General features: G+C 40.6%; 1 protein-coding gene across 10 annotated transcripts in view; it reads right to left on the reverse strand.

Annotated features, from left to right (window-relative positions):
* Positions 1–18938, reverse strand: part of WNK3 (WNK lysine deficient protein kinase 3) — a 172127-nt gene that overhangs the window by 121871 nt on the left and 31318 nt on the right. For all 10 annotated transcript variants that reach the window (XM_045384307.2, XM_005593675.4, XM_074029851.1 and 7 more), the window contains exons 3-4: positions 2994–3166; positions 970–1190 (exon numbers count right to left, since the gene is read on the reverse strand). In XM_045384307.2, coding sequence (XP_045240242.2) covers positions 970–1190; positions 2994–3166 — 394 coding nt within the window. The remainder of the gene's footprint in view (positions 1–969; positions 1191–2993; positions 3167–18938) is intronic.

Genomic DNA, 18938 nt, shown 5'->3' on the forward strand with positions numbered 1-18938 from the left:
ACCAAGATCACATCCCCTTTCCCATAAGGATTATCTGTGTTAATTTCTACTCCCCCAAAGCAAATTTCTTTTCTTTTTTTTTTTTGAGATGGAGTCTTGCTCTGTTGCCCAGGCTGGAGTACAGTGGTGCGATCTCAGCTCACTGCAACCTTTGCCTCCTGGGTTCAAGCAATTCTCCTGCCTTAGCCTCCCAGGTAGCTGGGATTGCAAGCGCCTGCCACCACGCCTGGCTAATTTTTGTATTTTTAGTAGAGACGGGGTTTCACCATGTTGGCCAGGCTGGTCTCGAACTCCTGACCTCGTTATCCACCCGCCTCAGGCTCCCAAAGTGCTGGGATTACAGGCGTGAGCCGCCGTGTCTGGCCGCAAATTTTTAAGTATACAATTTGTTGAATATTTGCTATATCTACATAAAGCACTGAAATAATGTATTTAATTTTCCATACTGATAGAGTATAATTTGTAATGCTCAAGATTAGGTAATGATTAATAAAATGTTTTTATTTCTATCCTTTTTACTTAAATTTTTCTGAATTAACTCAGTAAATTCTCTTACTTACGTCCTTAGAACCTTTCAATAATCCTAAATATAAATATAATCCCACAAAAAATACATTAGGATGTCTCTGAAATAAGCCAATATATAATAGGTATTTCAAAGCAAATTCAGTCTAAGCCCAGTGTTGGCAAACGTTTCTGTTAAGGGCCAGATAGTAAACTGTTTAGGCTTTGCAGTTTGTATGGTCTCTGTCACACAACTACTCAACTCTGTCACTTATAGGTGCAAAAGCAGCCCTAGACAATCTGTAAATGAGTGAGTGTGGCTGTGTTCTAATAAAATTTGATTTACAAAAACAGGCAGTGAGCCACATTCACCCCACTGGCCATAGCTGGCTGATCCCTTTTCTAGACCTATACAATTGAAAAATCTCTCTTTACCCAACCAGTAAACTTTAAAACATTAATCACCAATGACACTCTTAGCAAATGAGGTGCGCATTAAGGTGGCTAATCCTAGATCACCAATCTTCACAGATCCAGTGGGTCCCGTGATGAAAATATTGTCACACTTCAGATCCCGGTGAATAATAGGAGGAGTCCTAGTGTGCAAGAACTGCAACCCCTTTAAAATTTGCCTGCACCAGCTCCTTAAGACCTTTGGTTTCATGACTTTAAATCGTTTTAAGTACCTATACAAAGAAACAAAAGACCATGTGTAAACAAACATATCCAGCTTATTATATGAACACTATTAAGGTAAGTTACATAAGCAAACAACTTATGCACTATGATTTCCATCACTGAGTTGTTTTCTATTGTCTGTTATGGCAAAAAAAAGAGGTTTTTTTAATCTAATACTTCATTCTTAGATAAGACATCCTACCAAGCATAGCCTTTTTTTTTTTTTTTAAGATGAAGTCTCACTCTGTCTCCCAGGCTGGAGGGCAGTGGTGCAATCTCAGCGCACTGCAGCCTCCGCCCCCCAGGTTCATGTGATTCTCATGCCTCAGCCTCCCAAGTAACTGGGACTACAGGCGTGCACCACCATGCTGAGTTCATTTTTGTATTTTAGCATAGACAGGGTTTCACCATGTGGGCCAGGCTGGTCTTGAACTCCTCACCTCAGGTGATCTGCCTGTCTCGGCCTCCCAAAGTGCTAGGATTACAGGCATCAGCCACCACGCCTAGCCAAGTGTAGCATTTTTACTTCAAACTAAGAATCATTCCACAGTGGCCTTTTGTAGAATGGCAGCACAATTTTAAAAAGAAAGTCCTTCTCTACTACCTAATAACTGCTTATATAAAGTCACTAGAGGGTTAAACTATGTAAAATTTTAGTATATACACAAATGTTAGGAAACAAAAAGTTTACACCATATTTAATACTTGCAAGTGATTAAACCACATTTAATATTTACAAGTCATTATTCACCAAATGAATAATTATGGTTAGAAATAAAAGACCATAATAGTCTATAATACTATAATATTATACTATACAATACTACATATTATACTATATATTATAATACTATAATAATATACTATAATACTACAATACCATAATAGTATCGCTCACTAGATATTTGAACTTGACGAAGCCCTTTCAACCTTCCACTATCTTCTACAAAATAAAATTATGGCCGGGCATGGTGCCTCACCTATAACCCTAGCACTTTGGGAGGCTGAGGTAGGCAGATTGCTTTAGCCCAGGAATTCAAGACCACCCTGGGCAACATGGCGAAATTCCATCTCTACAAAAATTATTTTAAAAAATTAGCCAGGCAAGTTGCCGCATGCTTGTGGTTCCAGCTACTCAGGAGGCTGAGATGGGAGGGTCACTTGAGCCCAAGGAGGTCGAAGCTGCAGTTAGCCATGATCATGCCACTGCACCACTCCAGTCTGGGTGACAGAATGAGACCCTGTCCCAAGAAATAATAAAATAAAATAAAATAAAATAATATTCTCTACAATGATTTTTAATTCTAAAATTCTATAATATCCCACAAATATTAACTTCTCAGTACTGTATGTTTTAACAAACTTCATTAACATCTCAATTTTTTAACCTAACTTAAAACAGTCACTAGATTTGAATCTACAAATTCTCTTTTTTTTTTTGAGACAGGATCTGGTTTTGTCAACCAGGCTGGAATACAGTGGCACGATCATGGCTCACTGCAACCTCCACCTCCCAGGCTCAAGCCATCCTCCAACCTCAGCCTCCTGAGTAGCTGGGACTACAGGTGTGTGCTGCCACATCTGGCTAATTTTTTTATTTTTTTGGTAGAGACAAGGTTTCACCATGTTGCCCAGGCTAGTCTTGAGATCCACCCTCCTCAGTCTCCCAAAGTGCTGGGATTACAGGTATAGCCACTGCGCCTGGCCAGATTCTAAAAATTCTTTGAGTAGTTTTATTTTATAAAAAGTGTTATGACTCCTAAAAATTATTTCCAAATAAAACTACATTGGCACTATCAGGGTCAACTTACGTCTTTAAGGTTCCAGATGTCATTAGTTCAGTCACTAATACAATACATTTCTTTCCTTTTAATATAGATTCCCAGGAATCATAAAATCGAACTATATTGGGGTGCTGGAGACCCTTCAGCATCTCTGCTTCTTCCTTGAATCTTTGCTGCTCAGCTTTGGTTAACTTTCGGTCCTGAAAAGGAATAACAAGTTCCAAAATAAAGTCATGAAAATTCTCATGCACATTTCTAATACCACTCAACTGAATGCTTTATTGCATTTATGCATGTATGTGTATATTTATTTATTTTTGCCTGTCAATGCTTTTCTCAAGACTTGTATCATCACAGATATCCTTTATTAGTTACTTTGACTCCTCCAACATGGCAATGCAGCTACTGTTATATTTCATAAGTACATTATAAACCCACCTGGGTAATAAATCAGTATCTTGAAAAATAGTATCTCAAAATGCATTGAGAAAAAGCAATAAAGCAGACAGGAAAGTTTCCCTAAGAAATCCCTGAGTTTCCATATCTAAAACATCTGTAATGTCAGAACAGAAACAACCAAAATGTTAAACATCTAGACATTTAATCTAATTAAATTTCTGAATTGCCAAAATAAAAGTGCTCTAGGTTTCCATAGAGAAATATTAGGTTATGAACCAGTGAAAGACATTCAAATAGGCATTGGACCTCTGATCTGCTACATTAACTGCTAGAAGTCAAAGGAGCAATTTTACAGAATTCTGAGGGAGAACTATGGCCCTAAAATTCTGATCCCAGACAAGCTATCCATCAAGTTTAAAAGGGAAAAAATCCTACATTTCTAGACAACAGGGACACAGACAGTACACCACCCCGTACACTGTCTCTGACCATATCACTCAAAGAACTTCAATAAAAATGTGGCCATAAAAAGTTAGAAAAGGAAGGCATGGGCTGGGCACGGTGGTTCACACCTATAATCCTAGCACTTTGGGAGGCCAAGGTGGGATAACCAGCCTGGCTAACACAGTGAGATCCCCGTCTCTACAAAATAATAATAATAATAATAAACAGATGGGTGTGGTGGTGCATGTTTGTAGTCCCCAACTACTTGAGAGGGTAAGGTGGGAGGATTGTTTGAACCTGGGAGGCAGAGGTTGCAGTGGGCCAAGATCATGCCACTGCACTCCAACCTTGGTGACGGAGTAAGCCCCTGTCTCAAAAAAATTGTATTACAAAAATAAAATGTTGGAAAAATTTTGTTATCAAAGTTGTACATGACATCATCTTCTAATTTGTTTTATTCTTTTTCATAGCATGCTATGTTTTATTTCTCATTCCTTTTTTTCTAGACAAAGTCTCACTCTGTCACCCAGGCTGGAATGCAGTGGTGCGATCTCAGCTTACTGCAACCTCTGCTTCCCAGGATCAAGTGATTCTCCTGCCTCAGCCTCTTGAGTAGCTGGGATTACAGGTGTCCACCACCAGGCCCGGCTAATTTTTGTATTTTTAGTAGAGATGGGGTTTCACCATGTTGACCAGTCTGGTCTTGAACTCTTGGACCTGAAGTGATCCCCCTGCATCGGCCTCCCAAAGTGCTGGGATTACAGGCATGAGCTATCACGAACCTGGCCTTCTCATTCCTTTCCTTGTGTTATTTCTCCCCTATTTTCTTCACCAGTTTCCTTAATCATTTTGCAGAAAGCCCAAAATAATAAAATATAGTTATCCTATTTTTATGTACGTAAATTTTAAATTAATTTCAGTTTTTCTGAATTCCCTCTTCCTTTCTTTTAATGTTATTTTCCTAACTTCATAGCATGAGTACTAAATTCCTTTAGTTATTGTTCAATAATAATGAAGATATTTTAGGCTATAAATTTTCTAACAGGTATAACTTTTGCAGTGACCCACAGGTTTCGTTGTAATGTCTTCTCTTTTTTATTGCTTTCTAGTTTATAATCTCAGTTTTGATTTTCTCTGTGATTCAAAATTTATCTAGGAATGTGATTTCTGCTCTCTAATTAGTTAAGAATCTTTTGGTTATTTATTTCATTATTTATTTCCAATCTTATTGAGTAATGCAAGTACAAAATCTCTCTTCCTTAACTTAAGGTTTTCTGGGGGCCACATATAACAATGTATATTTCCTGTTTGAAAGATATAAAGTTCTATACATCCATCGAATAAAGTTTGTGGATTGTGGATTATATTATTCAACTCCTCTGTATTTTTTTATTTTTTTATTTTTTTGAGATGGAGTTCCGCTCTTGTTGCCCAGGCTGAAGTGCAATGGCGCAATCTTGGCTCACGACAACCTCTGTCTCCCAGGTCCAAGCTATTCTCCTGCCTCAGCCTCCCGAGTAGCTGGGATTACAGGCATGCGCCACCAGTCTGGCTAATTTTGTATTTTTAGTAGAGACGGGGTTTCTCCACGTTGGTCAGGCTGATCTTGAACTCCCGACCTCAGGTGATCCACCCACCTCGGCCTCCCAAAGTGCTGGGATTACAGGCCTGAGCCACGGTGCCCAGCACAACTCCTCTGTATTTACTCACTTTTTGTGTACTAGATGTCTCCTATTCTGAAAGAAATGAACATGAAATTTCCCACTACAAATACATGTTTGTCTTTTTTGAAAATGCTATTAGAGGTTATTCAGCCAAAATATTTTTGGTGTCTACAAGTTTTTCATACAATTTCTTAAACTATAAAGTATATAATTTCATAATATCCTGTCTAATGTTTCAACCTTGTTTTTCTCCTTTTCTGATGTACATTAACATTGCCACTTTGGGGACAGGCGTGGTGGCTCACGCCTGTAATCCCAACACTTTGGGAGGCCGAGGCAGGCAGATCACCTGAGGTCAGGAGCTCGAGACCAGCCTTGCTGACATGGCGAAACCACATCTCTACTAAAAACACAAAAAATTAGGCGGGTGTGGTGGCACGTGTGTGTAATCCCAGCTACCCGGGAGGCTGAGACATAAGAATCGCTTGAGCCCAAGAGGCAGAGGTTGCAGTGAGCCAAGACCATGCCACTGCACTCCAGCCTGGGAGACAGAGTGAGACTCTGTCTCAAAAAAACAAAAACAAACAAAACAAAACAAAAAACATTGCCACTCTTGCTTTCTCTTTGCTTGTTTATATCTTTACCTTTTCTTTATCACTGCTTTAAGTATTATTTTAGTAAACAACACATGTGAGTTTTGTCTTTTAACTCCACCTGACAGTCTGAGTTTCTTAATAAGCAAATGCAACATGTCCACATACTATACTTAATTTTACCAAATACTATACTTAATTTTACTCCTTCAATCTTATTTTATGTTATTTATTTATTTTACTTTATTGTTTTCTATTATTAACTAAGAGATGTATCAGGCCAGGCACAGTGGCTCACATTTGTAATCCCAACACTTTGGGAGGTCAAAGTGGGTGCATTGCTTAGGCTCAGGAGTTTAAGAGCAGCCTGAGCAACATGACGAAACCCTGTCTCTACAAAAAATACAAAAACTAGCCAGGCATTGTGGTGTATGTCTGTAGTCCCAGCTACTTAGGGGGCTGAGACTGGAGGATCGCTTGAACCCGGGAGGTCGAGACTATAGTGAGCCATGTTTGCACCACACTGCACTCTAACCTGAGTGACGAAGTGAGACTCTATCTCAAAAAACAAAGAGGTACATAACATTTTTCCTTTTTTACTAGTGGATAGCCTCCCTTTCCACTCTATATCAAACATATTTATCTGTTATAAGAAATTAAGTAACTCATCTACTCGTTCTCCCTACTTCACCTAGCCCCCACTCACCAAAAATAATCTAAAATACTAATACTTCCCCCCCTTTCTATCATACCACATAGACAATACATGTAGAAGACTTAATCACTGGTCAGGCACGATGGCTTATGCCTGTAATCTCAGTACTTTGGGAGGCTGAGGCAGGTGAATTGTTCAAGCTCAGGAGTTCGAAATCATCCTGGGCAACATGGCAAAACCTCGTCTCTACTAAAAATAAAAAAAATTAGTTGAGCATGGTGGCACATCCCAATAGCTGTAGTCCTAGCTACTTGGGAGGCTGAGGTGGGAGGATCACTTGAGCCTGGGAGGTGGAGGTTGCAGTGAGTCAAGATTCCGCTACTGCACTCCAGCCTGGGCAACAGAGGAAGACCTTGTCTCAAAAAACAAAACAAAACAAAACAAAACAAAACTTAATCACCCCTACACTGTCTACTCCTATATGATTGCCCCTCCCCCTCACAGACTTCTGTTCTAGCTGTAGAGTCTTTACTTAGCACTTTCATCAAATATTCCATTCATTCAATGTCAACATATGTTATTTTCACAGATCTAGCTTCATCTTTTTAACTATTACATAGTTTTCTGCACTATGGTCCATGAATATCTTTTTCACCCTGGGAGATGATATCTTAGCTGATTAGAGATTCTTGGATGATGTAGCCTTTTCCCCTTAATGGTCTACCATCTTTTAGCTTCTAGCATTGAAGATAAGAAGAAAGGTGCATGTAAGATTCTTTTTTCTTGGTTAGTCTAGTTATCTACCAGATTTTACCTAGATATCTACTTTTAGATACTACTACTTTTTGATTATCGAGACTACTAATTCAATCAGAAAAGTGATTCTTTTCCCCTCATATTCAATCCTCCTCTTCTGAGTCCTTGATTTACTCAGAGGGGCCCTGGGATACCTTATGTAGTCCCATGAGTGATGGAGCTATAGCAGTCTCTCCCCTGAGGGCTGCTCTGTAACAACTAACATCTTGTTAGACATCGAGGAAGTGTGTTTGCTCCTTATTTTCCTAGAATGCAAAAGCTAACTCTCTCTCCTACTCTGTAGATGATAAATGACCCCGTCTACCCTCTAGACCCTCAAGACTAAAAGACTGGTCAGCCCACTAGTCTTTTAGCTCTGCTCACACTTTTGAGGGGGCATAACTATACAAAGAGATCAGCAGATCTTCCCCTGTATTATAGGTGGAATGTTTGTGTCCTCTCTCCTCTGTCAAAATTTGTAAGTTAAAACCCCAACCCCCTATGTGACTGTATTTGGTGACAGGGCCTCATAAGGGTGGGTCCTTGATCCAATAGGATTAGTATTCTTATAAAAAGAGACAACAGAGGCGGGGCGCGGTGGCTCATGCCCGTAATCCCAGCACTTTGGAAGGCCGAGGTGGGTGGATCACCTGAGGTCAGGAGCTCACCAGCCTGTCCAACATGGTGAAACCCCGCCTCTACTAAAAATATAAAGAAGTAGCCAGGCGTGGTGGCGGGCACCTGTAATCCCAGCTACTCTGGAGGCTGAGGCAGGAGAATCGCTTGAACCCAGGAGGCGGAGGTTGCAGTGAGCTGAGATTACGCCACCACACTCCAGCCTGGGCAATAGAGCGAGACTCCATTTCAAAAAAAAAAAAAAAAGACAAGGAGTCAAGAGAAAGCTCACTGCCAACTCTCCTCACCAAGCCAGGAAGAGAGCCCTCACCAGAAACCCACCAAGCTAGAACTTGATCTAGGACTTATAATCTCTACAACTTTGAGAAAAGATGCTCAATATCATTAGTTATCAGGGTAATGCAAACCAAAACCACAGTAAAATACCACTTCACACCCATTAGGATGGCTACTATCTAAGTAAATAAATATATAAATAATTAAGAAGTGTTGGCAAGTATATGGAGAAACCTTGCACATTGCTGGGGAATGTAAAATGGTATAGTCATTGTGGAAAGCAACATGATGGTTCCTCACCATATTAAACATAGAATTACCATACGCTGCAGCAATTCTACTTTTAGGTATTCTAGGTATATGCCCAAAAGAATTGAAAGCAGAGACACAAACAGACATTTGTAGAACCATGTTCATAGCAGCATTATTCACAACAGCCAAAACGCAGAAACAACTCAAATGCCCACCAACACATGAATAAACAAAATATGGTATATGGTATATACATACAATGGAATACTGTTTAGCCTTAAAGAGAAAGGAAATTCTGATACATGCTACAAAACATGGCTGAATCTTTTTTTTTTCCCCCCGAGACGGAGTCTTAATCTGTCACCCAGTCTTGAGTGCAGAGGCACAATCTCAGCTCACTGCAACCTCCGCCTGCCTGGTTCAAGCAATTCTCCTGCCTCAGCCTCCTGAGTAGCTAGGATTACAGGCACATGTCACCATGCCTAGCTAATTTTTGTATTCTTAGTAGAGACAGGGTTTCACCATGTTGGCCAGGCTGGTCTCGAACTCTTGACCTTGTGATCCGCCCACCTCGGCTTCCCAAAGTGCTGGGATTACAGGCGTGAGCCACCGCACCCGGCCAACATGGATGAATCTTGAAAACGTTATGGTAAGTGAAATAAACGAGACAGGAAAGACAAACATTGCTTGATTCCACTTATATAAGGTACCTACAATAGGCAAATTCATAGAGACAAAAAGTAGAATAGTAGTTAACAGGAGCTAGGCAGAATGGGAAATGGGAAGTTAAATTGTTTAATGAGTACAGAGTTTCTATTAGGAATGATAAAATACTGGAGATGGACACTGCTATGTACAATGATGTAAATATACTTAATGCCACTGAAAAATTGCACACTTAAAAATGGTTAAGATGGCTGGGCACAGTGGCTCACGCCTGTATTCCCAGCACTTTGGAGGCCAAGGCGGGTGGATAACTTGAGACCAGGAGTTCGAGACCAGCCTGGCCAACATGGTGAAACCCCATTCTCTACCAAAAATACAAAAATTAGTCGGATGTGGTGGCATGTGCCTGTGATCCCAGCAACTCGGGAGGCTGAGGCATGAGAATTGCTTGAACCCAGGAGGCAGGGGTTGCAGTGAGCTGATATCATGCCACTTCACTCCAGCCTGGACAACAGAGTGAGACTCTGTCTCAAACAAACAAACAAACAAAAAAAGATTAAGATGGTAACTCTTATGTTATATATTAGACATTTTGCCACAATAAAAACTATTTTTAGAAAGTTAAGGAAGTCAGCTGGGCACAGTGGTTCACATCTGTAAGTCTAGCACTTAGGGAGGCTAGGAAGGAGTTCAAGACCAGCTTGGGCAACAAAACAAGACCCCGTCTCTACAAAATAGCCGGACATGGAGGCACGCACCTATAGTCCTAGCTACTTGGGAGGTTGAGGCAGGAGGATCACTTGAGCCCAGGCATTTGAGGCTGCAGTGAACTATGGTCACGCCACTGCACTCCAGCCTGGGCAAGACAGCAAGACCTTGTCTTGAAAAAAAAAAAAATAAGGAACTCAGAGAACAAAAGCAAGGAAACAAGTAGAGTCTTTATGTTTTACTATCTGACCTGACTAATAAGTCTTTTCTTTTTTTTTTGAGATGGAGTCTTGCTCTGTCATCCAGGCTGGAGTGAGTGGTGCGATCTCGGCTCACTGCAACCTCCGCTTCCCTGGTTCAAGCAATTCTTGTGCCTCAGCCTCCCACAGTAGCTGGGATTACAGGTGCTCGCCATCACACCTGACTAATTTTTGTATTTTTAGTAGAGACGGGGTTTTGCCATGTTGGCCAGGCTGGTTTTGAACTCCTGACCTCAGGTGATCTGCCCACCTCGGCCTCCCAAAGTGCTGGGATTACAGGTGTGAGTCACTGCCCCCGGCCCAACATGACTAATACGTCTTTTTTTTTTTTTTTTTTTTTTTTTTTTTTTTTGAGACGGAGTCTCGCTTTGTCGCCCAGGCTGGAGTGCAGTGGCCGGATCTCAGCTCACTGCAAGCTCCGCCTCCCGGGTTTACGCCATTCTCCTGCCTCAGCCTCCCGAGTAGCTGGGACTACAGGCGCCCACCACCTCGCCCGGCTAGTTTTTTGTATTTTTAGTAGAGACGGGGTTTCACCATATTAGCCAGGATGGTCTCGATCTCCTGACCTCGTGATCCGCCCGTCTCGGCCTCCCAAAGTGCTGGGATTACAGGCTTGAGCCACCGCGCCCGGCCAACTAATACGTCTTAAATGCCCCTATAATTGGCTACAAGTCCTCTACTCACGATAGACAGCAGATCTACTCTGAAGTATAAAGAGTAATTCTTTTTTGAGACAGGGTGTCACTCAGTCACCTAGGCTGGAGTGCAGTGGCGCGATCTCAGCTCACTGCAACTTCCACCTCCCAGGTTCAAGCGATCCTCCCACCTCAGCCTACCGAGTAGCTGGGACTACAAGCACGTGCCACCACACCCAGCTGATTTTTGTATTTTTTGTAGAGATGGGATTTCACCATGTTGCCCAGGTTGGTCTCAAACTCCTGACCTCAAGTGATCCACCTGCCTTAGCCTCCCAAAGTGCTAGGATTATAGGCATGAGTCACCGTACCTGGCCAGAATAATGAATACACTTTGATGCCTTCTGATTAAATTAGCAGAATGCCAAGTCTTTCATGTGCCAGACTAAACTACCCTACTTCATCCTTTGATTCTACAGATTGAAAGTAGTCAGCATTAGGAATAAACAACTTTACAAAATTACAACTGTTTTCCCAGATATACTGCTGGAGGTGAAATCTACTAAAAATGTAGAACCACGATCTTCAAAACTCCACTTCAGATTTAGCAAGGGGAAAGTAAACCTGTTAAAGTAGCACCAAAATCCAGAGAGAAATACTTAGAGCTTTCAGCTACCACAGTAACATCCTTTAAACACACATACCCCTACGTGCATTGTTGTATTAATGACAACCACTTTGGTAGAGAAACTTTCACACATCATCAATAAGAATTCTTACACAAGAAAGGAATGATGAGCCACAAAAGACAAACTAGAGGCCGGGTGCGGTGGCTCAAGCCTGTAATCCCAGCACTTTGGGAGGCCGAGACGGGCGGATCACGAGGTCAAGATATCGAGACCATCCTGGCTAACACGGTGAAACCCCGTCTCTACTAAAAATACAAAAAACTAGCCGGGCGAGGTGGCAGGCGCCTGTAGTCCCAGCTACTCGGGAGGCTGAGGCAGGAGAATGGCGTAAACCCAGGAGGCGGAGCTTGCAGTGAGCTGAGATCCGGCCACTGCACTCCAGCCTGGGCGACAGAGCAAGACTCCGTCTCAAAAAAAAAAAAAAAAAGACAAACTAGAGAACAGCACTAGCTAATGAAGGTGACATAGTCAAATGCCGGGAAAATTCTAGTCTATGAAAATGATCCCTAAATCTTGCTGTCTCAAGGTAAGGACACCAAGAAGAAAGCATCAAATATCAATTTTATATCAAATATCAGTGTTATAAATGTTCATTTACATGGCTGGTAAATAGGAGTCAAATACAAATTTATCAAATAGATTTCAACTACTCCAGACTACTCTAAAAAGAAATATTATCCTTTTATAAATGCTAACTAAACATTCAATCTATTATAACATATGGAATGCTAAAAATGTACACAATACCTTTCCTGAGACATGGCACAATACCAGTATGACCAACCTGCATATATATTTATTCAAGATAAGAAGCATTTCATTTCCAAAAAGTAAACTATGTCCTTATCAGCTATGTCTCTTAATGCAAACACCAACAATGCTCTACAGAACCAAGTCAGAGGCTACATGGATCTGTTTCTGCAAATGTGAAAGGAGAAATTATTAACAATGATACAAAATCTATACTACAAAATAACCTAATCAAGTAAGGATGAATATTACAAAGGCTTCAAAATGATGCTTAGCTTATAAAGCACTCTATCAATGAATTATTTTTTTCTTTTCAGAGAGACAGGGTCTCACTCTGTGTTGCCCAGGCTGGAGTGCAGTGGCACGATCATAGTTCACTGCAGCCCTGAACTCCTGGGTTCACATGATCCTCTTGCCTCACTCTCCAAATACCCAAGACACTACTGGGACATGCCACTATGCCTATGCTCAGCTTTTTTTTTTTTTTTCTTTTGTGGAGATGAGGTCTTGCTATGTTGACCAGGCTGGTCTTGAATTCCTATCCTCAAGCTATTCTCCTGCCTCAGCTCGAACATTCTTGATAAACATGAGGTTGCTCAGTATTTTAACACTACCATTTATTGAACACTAAAATGTGTTACATTCTTTCCAAGTATTCTCTCTAATCATCAATGTTTTCTTTTCTTTTCTTTCTTTCTTTCTTTTTTTTTTTTTTTTTTGAGATGGAGTCTTGCTCTGTGGCCCAGGCTGGAGTGCAATGGCATGATCTGGGCTCCCTGCAACCTCTACCTCTTGGGTTCAAGCAATTCTCCTGCCTCAGCCTTCTGAGTAGCTGGGATTACAGGAACGCGCCACCATGCCCCGCTAATTTTTGTATTTTTCGTAGAGCAGGAGGTTCGCCATGTTGGCCAGGCTGGTCTCTAATGCCTGACCTCACGTGATCCACCCACCTCGGCCTCCCACAGTGCTGGGATTACAGGCGTGAGCCACCGTGCCCAGTCAATGTTTTATTTCTTAAACTGGGCAGTAGGTACACAGTTTCCATTACGTTACTCTTTATTCTTTTTGGTACATCCAAAGTATTTATCATATTTTTCTTTAAAAGAAAAGTAAAAAATTAAGATTCCAGTTAAGCTATCTGGCTTACCCAAGGTAACTAACTGGCACAGGCAACACTGGAACCCCGTACGTTGAATTCTGAATCCGAAGCACTTTCTAGTTCACTACTCTGCCTCTCAGAAATGGCAGTCATAGCAATGAGTGCAGATATCTCATTCACAAACCACTTTCCATGGAGAGATGGTGTTGTACCCCAGAACTCATGCTAAGAAATAAACAGACACTGAGGATAATGATAATTTGTAAATGGTGACATCAACGTATCAATTAAGAAATCACGGTATAATAGTCATAATCTGGCAATATTACCATACTAAAACTTTGAGATAGCAATGGTATTAATACCTAAAGAAAAGTGCTTGGCTGGGTATGGTGGCTCACACTTGTAATCCCAACACTTTGGGAGGCTGAAGCAGGTGGATCATCTGAGGTCAGGAGTTCGAGACCAGCCTGGCCAACATGGCAAAATCCCATCTCTACTAAAAACACAAAAATTAGCTGGGCGTGGCGGCACATGCCTATAATCCCAGCTACTCGGGAGGCTGAGGCAGGAGATTTGCTTGACCTGGGAGGCAGAGGTTGCAGTGAGCCGAAATCACGCCATTGCACTCCAGCCTGAGTGACAGAGCAAGACTCCATCTCAACAAAAAACAAAAAGAAAAAAGAAAATTGCTCACAAATGGTAGTCAAGGTAATAAATCAAAAGGCAATAAACCATGCACAGAATCAGGTTCACTTATCTTCCAGAACTGCTGATCAAAGATGTCCTCGTCCAATCAGAATGTGAGCATTCGGTTCATTTGGTCAGGCTCTTGCCTTAGCAGGAGGACATACAGGAACATCTAGATCCTTTGTTCCGACTCTATAAGCACCAAGCCAGCTTCTGATTATAATTTAGCTCCCCATGTATCTAGCCTAAAGACTACATAGAACATTTTACCTAACAACTATATTTCTCATTTTAAAATAATAAACTTGTGTCCTAGATTTAGGAGCTGGAGTGAACATAAGTCAGTCTTCCCAACCTCTGGACACTGACAAAAGGTGAAGGCCAGATACTGAACCATAACAATCTAATCATGAAACTATTCCTCAGGTGCCCTTCAATGACACCATTAACGGACATCCCTTGAGTTTCAGCAGTTCAAAGTTAAGAATCTTATTTTAAACAGGATCCATTTGAGAAATCATTTGTTCTAAAATGGTTAAAGACATAAAAGAATGATCTGCCCAAGTAACTAGTGAGTAGGAAATTATTCAATCATCTATGCAAATGTTTTATATATATACACATAATACACACACACACACACACACACACACATATATCATTGATGGAATATAAATCCTGACTCTGCTCCATTGGAAAAATTGGTTAATATATCTAAATTTCAGTTCCACCATCTGAAAACTAATAATCCTTATCTCATATACCTATTCTAAGGATTAAATAAAATATTCAAATTAAGTACCAGTATAAATGTTCCATTAATGTTACTTTTGATAAATGGAAAATATATGATAGCTGCTATTACTAACTATATCAAATATCTCAACCATAAATTCTCCTATTGTTGGGTTTCCAAAAACTTAACAGGTATACTGGGGAGAAATCACATAAAACTAACAGGTAATGCCAATTAATAAATGCAGAAGGAATGTGAGGAAAAAAATCATTAGAACACTACAGTTATAATGATGACATGCAAGATACACCAATGGATGCTAAAATCAGCGGGCAAAAGTTTAAAAGAAAACAGTATATTTGCATAGTCTCAAAGATCTACCCCCAAGATATTTACTAATATACAACAGGAAAAATAGTAACTTTATAGTAGAGAAAGCCTGGCAGATATCACCTTAATCAAGTGATCAAGATTATTATCACCAGTAATACAAAACAACACCATGTACCCCCAGTTATGATGCACCGAGGATGGTGCATCACTTCTGTGGTATTCCTGCCAAAAATGCATAGTCTAAATCTAATCATGAGAAAACATAAGACAAAGTCAAATTAAAGGGCAATCTAAAAAACAACTAAGGGCCAAGCAAGGTGGCTCACACCTGTAATCCCAGCACTTTGGAAGGCCGAGGCAGGAGGACTGCTTGAGGCCAGGAGTTAGAGATCAGCCTGTTCAGCACAGCAAGACCCCATCTCTACCAAAAATAAAAATACAAGATATTAACATAAAGGGAGTCTGGGTGATGGGTATACAGGAACTTTCTATACTCTTTTTGCAACTCTTCTGCGAGTAGAAAATATATCGAAATAAAAAGTTTTTAAGAAAGAAAACTATGTAATAAAGGAGTGATATCCCTGTTGCCCCCTACTCTCAACCCTACCATTTCCTTTAAACAAACTTATATTAAACAGCCCTTTCATCATTTCACTAACTACAATTTCTAAGCCTTCTTATAACTATAAACTCTTTCTACTGTAAGCTTTGTGAAAATGAGGCCTGTGTCTGCTTTTTATCCCCATTATGTACCTAGCATTTGGCATGTGTCTGGCACATTGCAGGTACTATTTATTTGTTGAATGAATGAACAAATGGCAGCTACAGTCTATTGTATTCATTTCCTATTGCTACTGTAACAAACTACAACAAACATAGTGGCTTAAAACAGAAATGTATTATCCGCTAGTTGTAGGGATCAAGAAATCCAAATTGAGTCTCTCTAGACTAAAATCAAGGTATCAGGAGGGCTGCATTCCTTCTGAAGGCTCTAGAGAAGAATGTTTCCTTACCTTTTCCAGCTTCAGGAGACTGTCCACATTCGTTGGGTCATTGTCAGCAACTGCATCACTCCAGCCTCTGCTTCCATCGTCATATCTCCTCCTCTGACTATGGCCATTCTGCCTCCCTCTTATAAGGACCCTTGTGATTACACTGGGTCTACCCAGATAATCCAGGGTAGTCTTCCAATCCCCAGATCTTTAAGTTAATCTCATCTTCAAAGTTCTTTTTGTAATGTAAGATGACATATTCACAGGTTCCAGGAATTAGGACATGGACATCTTTGGGGGGCTATTTTCAGCTTACCACTTGTATCAATTTTTTAAATCTATCAAGCAAATAATTAGCTCAAAACAAACTCACTCAACTAACCGGGGAAATTAATGCTATTTCCCAGACAAAGGCTATCTCCTGCTACTCCTACCCTTTGTCATTTTGTAAAAGCATTTGCCTTTGGTTTGTATTTAATAAAGTCCATGACTAGTTTTTAAACAGAGATGAGAACACGTATATTTAAGCAAGCTCTATCCCTCCTCCCTTCAATGTAATCACGCTTTGTCCATGAGTGAATTCTACTTTTAGGGCTGGATCTGATGAAGAGAGTGGGAAATCAAACTGAATCAGACTATTTGGCATGTGCCTATAATGTAATGAAGTACTTTGTGTACGGCTAAAAGGGAATCCAGAAACATTTCCAAGAGGGTCATAAAAATATTTTGGGAGCAAAATTAAGTGTCCCAGCGCGAATACTGTAAACAACTATATTCAGGAACAGAAATTCTAGCATCTATTTTTTAAATTACTTTTTCCTTTATTGGAAATTCAACTGTTTTCATATCTAATTCTAATTTCACAATCAAATGTAATAGGGCTGATGTCTCAAAATATAGTTTTCCCCAAAGTATACTTAGATGATGAATGAAAATAAAATAGAAGTAAGTTCTTCCACAATTTTGATAGATGCTTCAGGTGTGGAAGTATGGATTTTTAAGCTGTTACTTCCACTGCATTGCTTTGAGTATATTCATTATTATAATGAAAGTATATTAGAATGCTCACTCAACATGTCAACCTGCTATACTCTATTGTGCCATTTTTTTCCTTTTGGTATTTCTTTTCAGTGTCATGTTTGGTTCGGTTCACAGACTATAGCTCAAGTTGTTAGATATCTAAGTGCTATTCAAAGGTCTGTTTACCCTCCAAAGTACACAATCACCTATCTGACCACAGAGTGAGGCTTATTACAAGCACACTCAAATACATTTTAGAAAAAGTCAATAAAACATATTTCAGATATCTATGATGTTTCTATATTTAGAAAAAAGTTCCACTGGCTGGGCGTTGTGGCTCACGCCTGTAATCCCAGCACTTTGGAAGGCCGAGACGGGTGGATCACCTGAAGTCAGAAGTTCAAGACTAGCCTGGCCAACATGGTGAAACCCAGTCTCTACTAAAAACACAAAAATCAGCTGGACACGGTAGCACATGCCTGTAATCCTAGCTACTCAGGAGGTTGAGGCAGGAGAATCGCTTGAACCCAGGAGGCGGAGGTTGCAGTGAGCCAAGATCATGCCATTGCACTCCAGCCTGGGCAACAGAGTGAGACTCCCTCTCAAAAAAAAAAAAAAAAAGGAAATAGTTCCATTATATGAAGAAAACAAACGATAAATACACTGGTGTAAGTATTTTCCAACTCATCATAGAGCAAAAACTGGTTGTATTTCCATGTGTAAAAGCTAAGTGATGTTAATTTTCAAACTGTTAGTGGAGGAAGACACTATTACAAACTCCTGTGATTGATTCTTTCTGAGAGTTGCTAAACTGGTCTTTCAGTAACATGTGACCAAGTATTTCAACATCATAAACTAAAATACAGTCTTCTAAATAGCACTTATGACTGATAGCCCTCACTCACAGTAATTTACTAATTTATCAAGTAAATTACCAAGTAATTTACCAAAGTTTTTACAAAGAACAATAGGTCAAAGTCTTTCCATTAATTTTTGTTTGTTTGATTTCTTATTTTTATTTTTGAGATGGAGTCTCGCTCTGTCGCCCAGGCTAGAGTGCAGTGGCGCAATCTCGGCTCACTGCAAACTCCACCTCCTGGGTTCACGCCATTCTCCTGCCTCAGCCTCCCGAGCAGGTGGGGCTATAGGCGCCCGCCACTACACCCGGCTAGTTTTTTGTATTTTTAGTAGAGATGGGATTTCACCGTGTTAGCCAGGATGGTCTTGATCTCCTGACCTCGTGATCCGCCTGCCTCGGCCTCCCAAAGTGCTGGTATTAGAGGCGTGAGCCACCGCGCCAGGCCCCATTAATGTATTTTTTAAATCAAGTTATGGGGGCCAGGTACAGTGGCTCATGCCTGTAATCCTGGTGTTTTTGGAGGCCAAGGCAGGAGGATCACTTGAATCCAGGAGTTCAAGACTAGCCTGAGCAACATAGTAAAACGCCATCTCTACAAAAATTAAAGACTGGGTGCAGTGGCTCATGCCTGTAATTCCAGCACTTTGGGAGGCCAAGGCAGGAGAATCACTTGAGCCCAGGAGTTAGAGACCAGTCCGAGCTGAACATAGTGAGACCCTGCCTCTAAAAAAATAATAATAAAATTAAAATGAAAGAAATTATAGCTGGGTGCAGTGGCTCACACCCATAATCCCGTACTTTGAGAGGCTGAGGCAGGCAGA

The sequence above is a fragment of the Macaca fascicularis genome, chromosome X, assembly GCF_037993035.2.
Source record: "Macaca fascicularis isolate 582-1 chromosome X, T2T-MFA8v1.1".
NCBI lineage: Eukaryota > Metazoa > Chordata > Mammalia > Primates > Cercopithecidae > Macaca > Macaca fascicularis.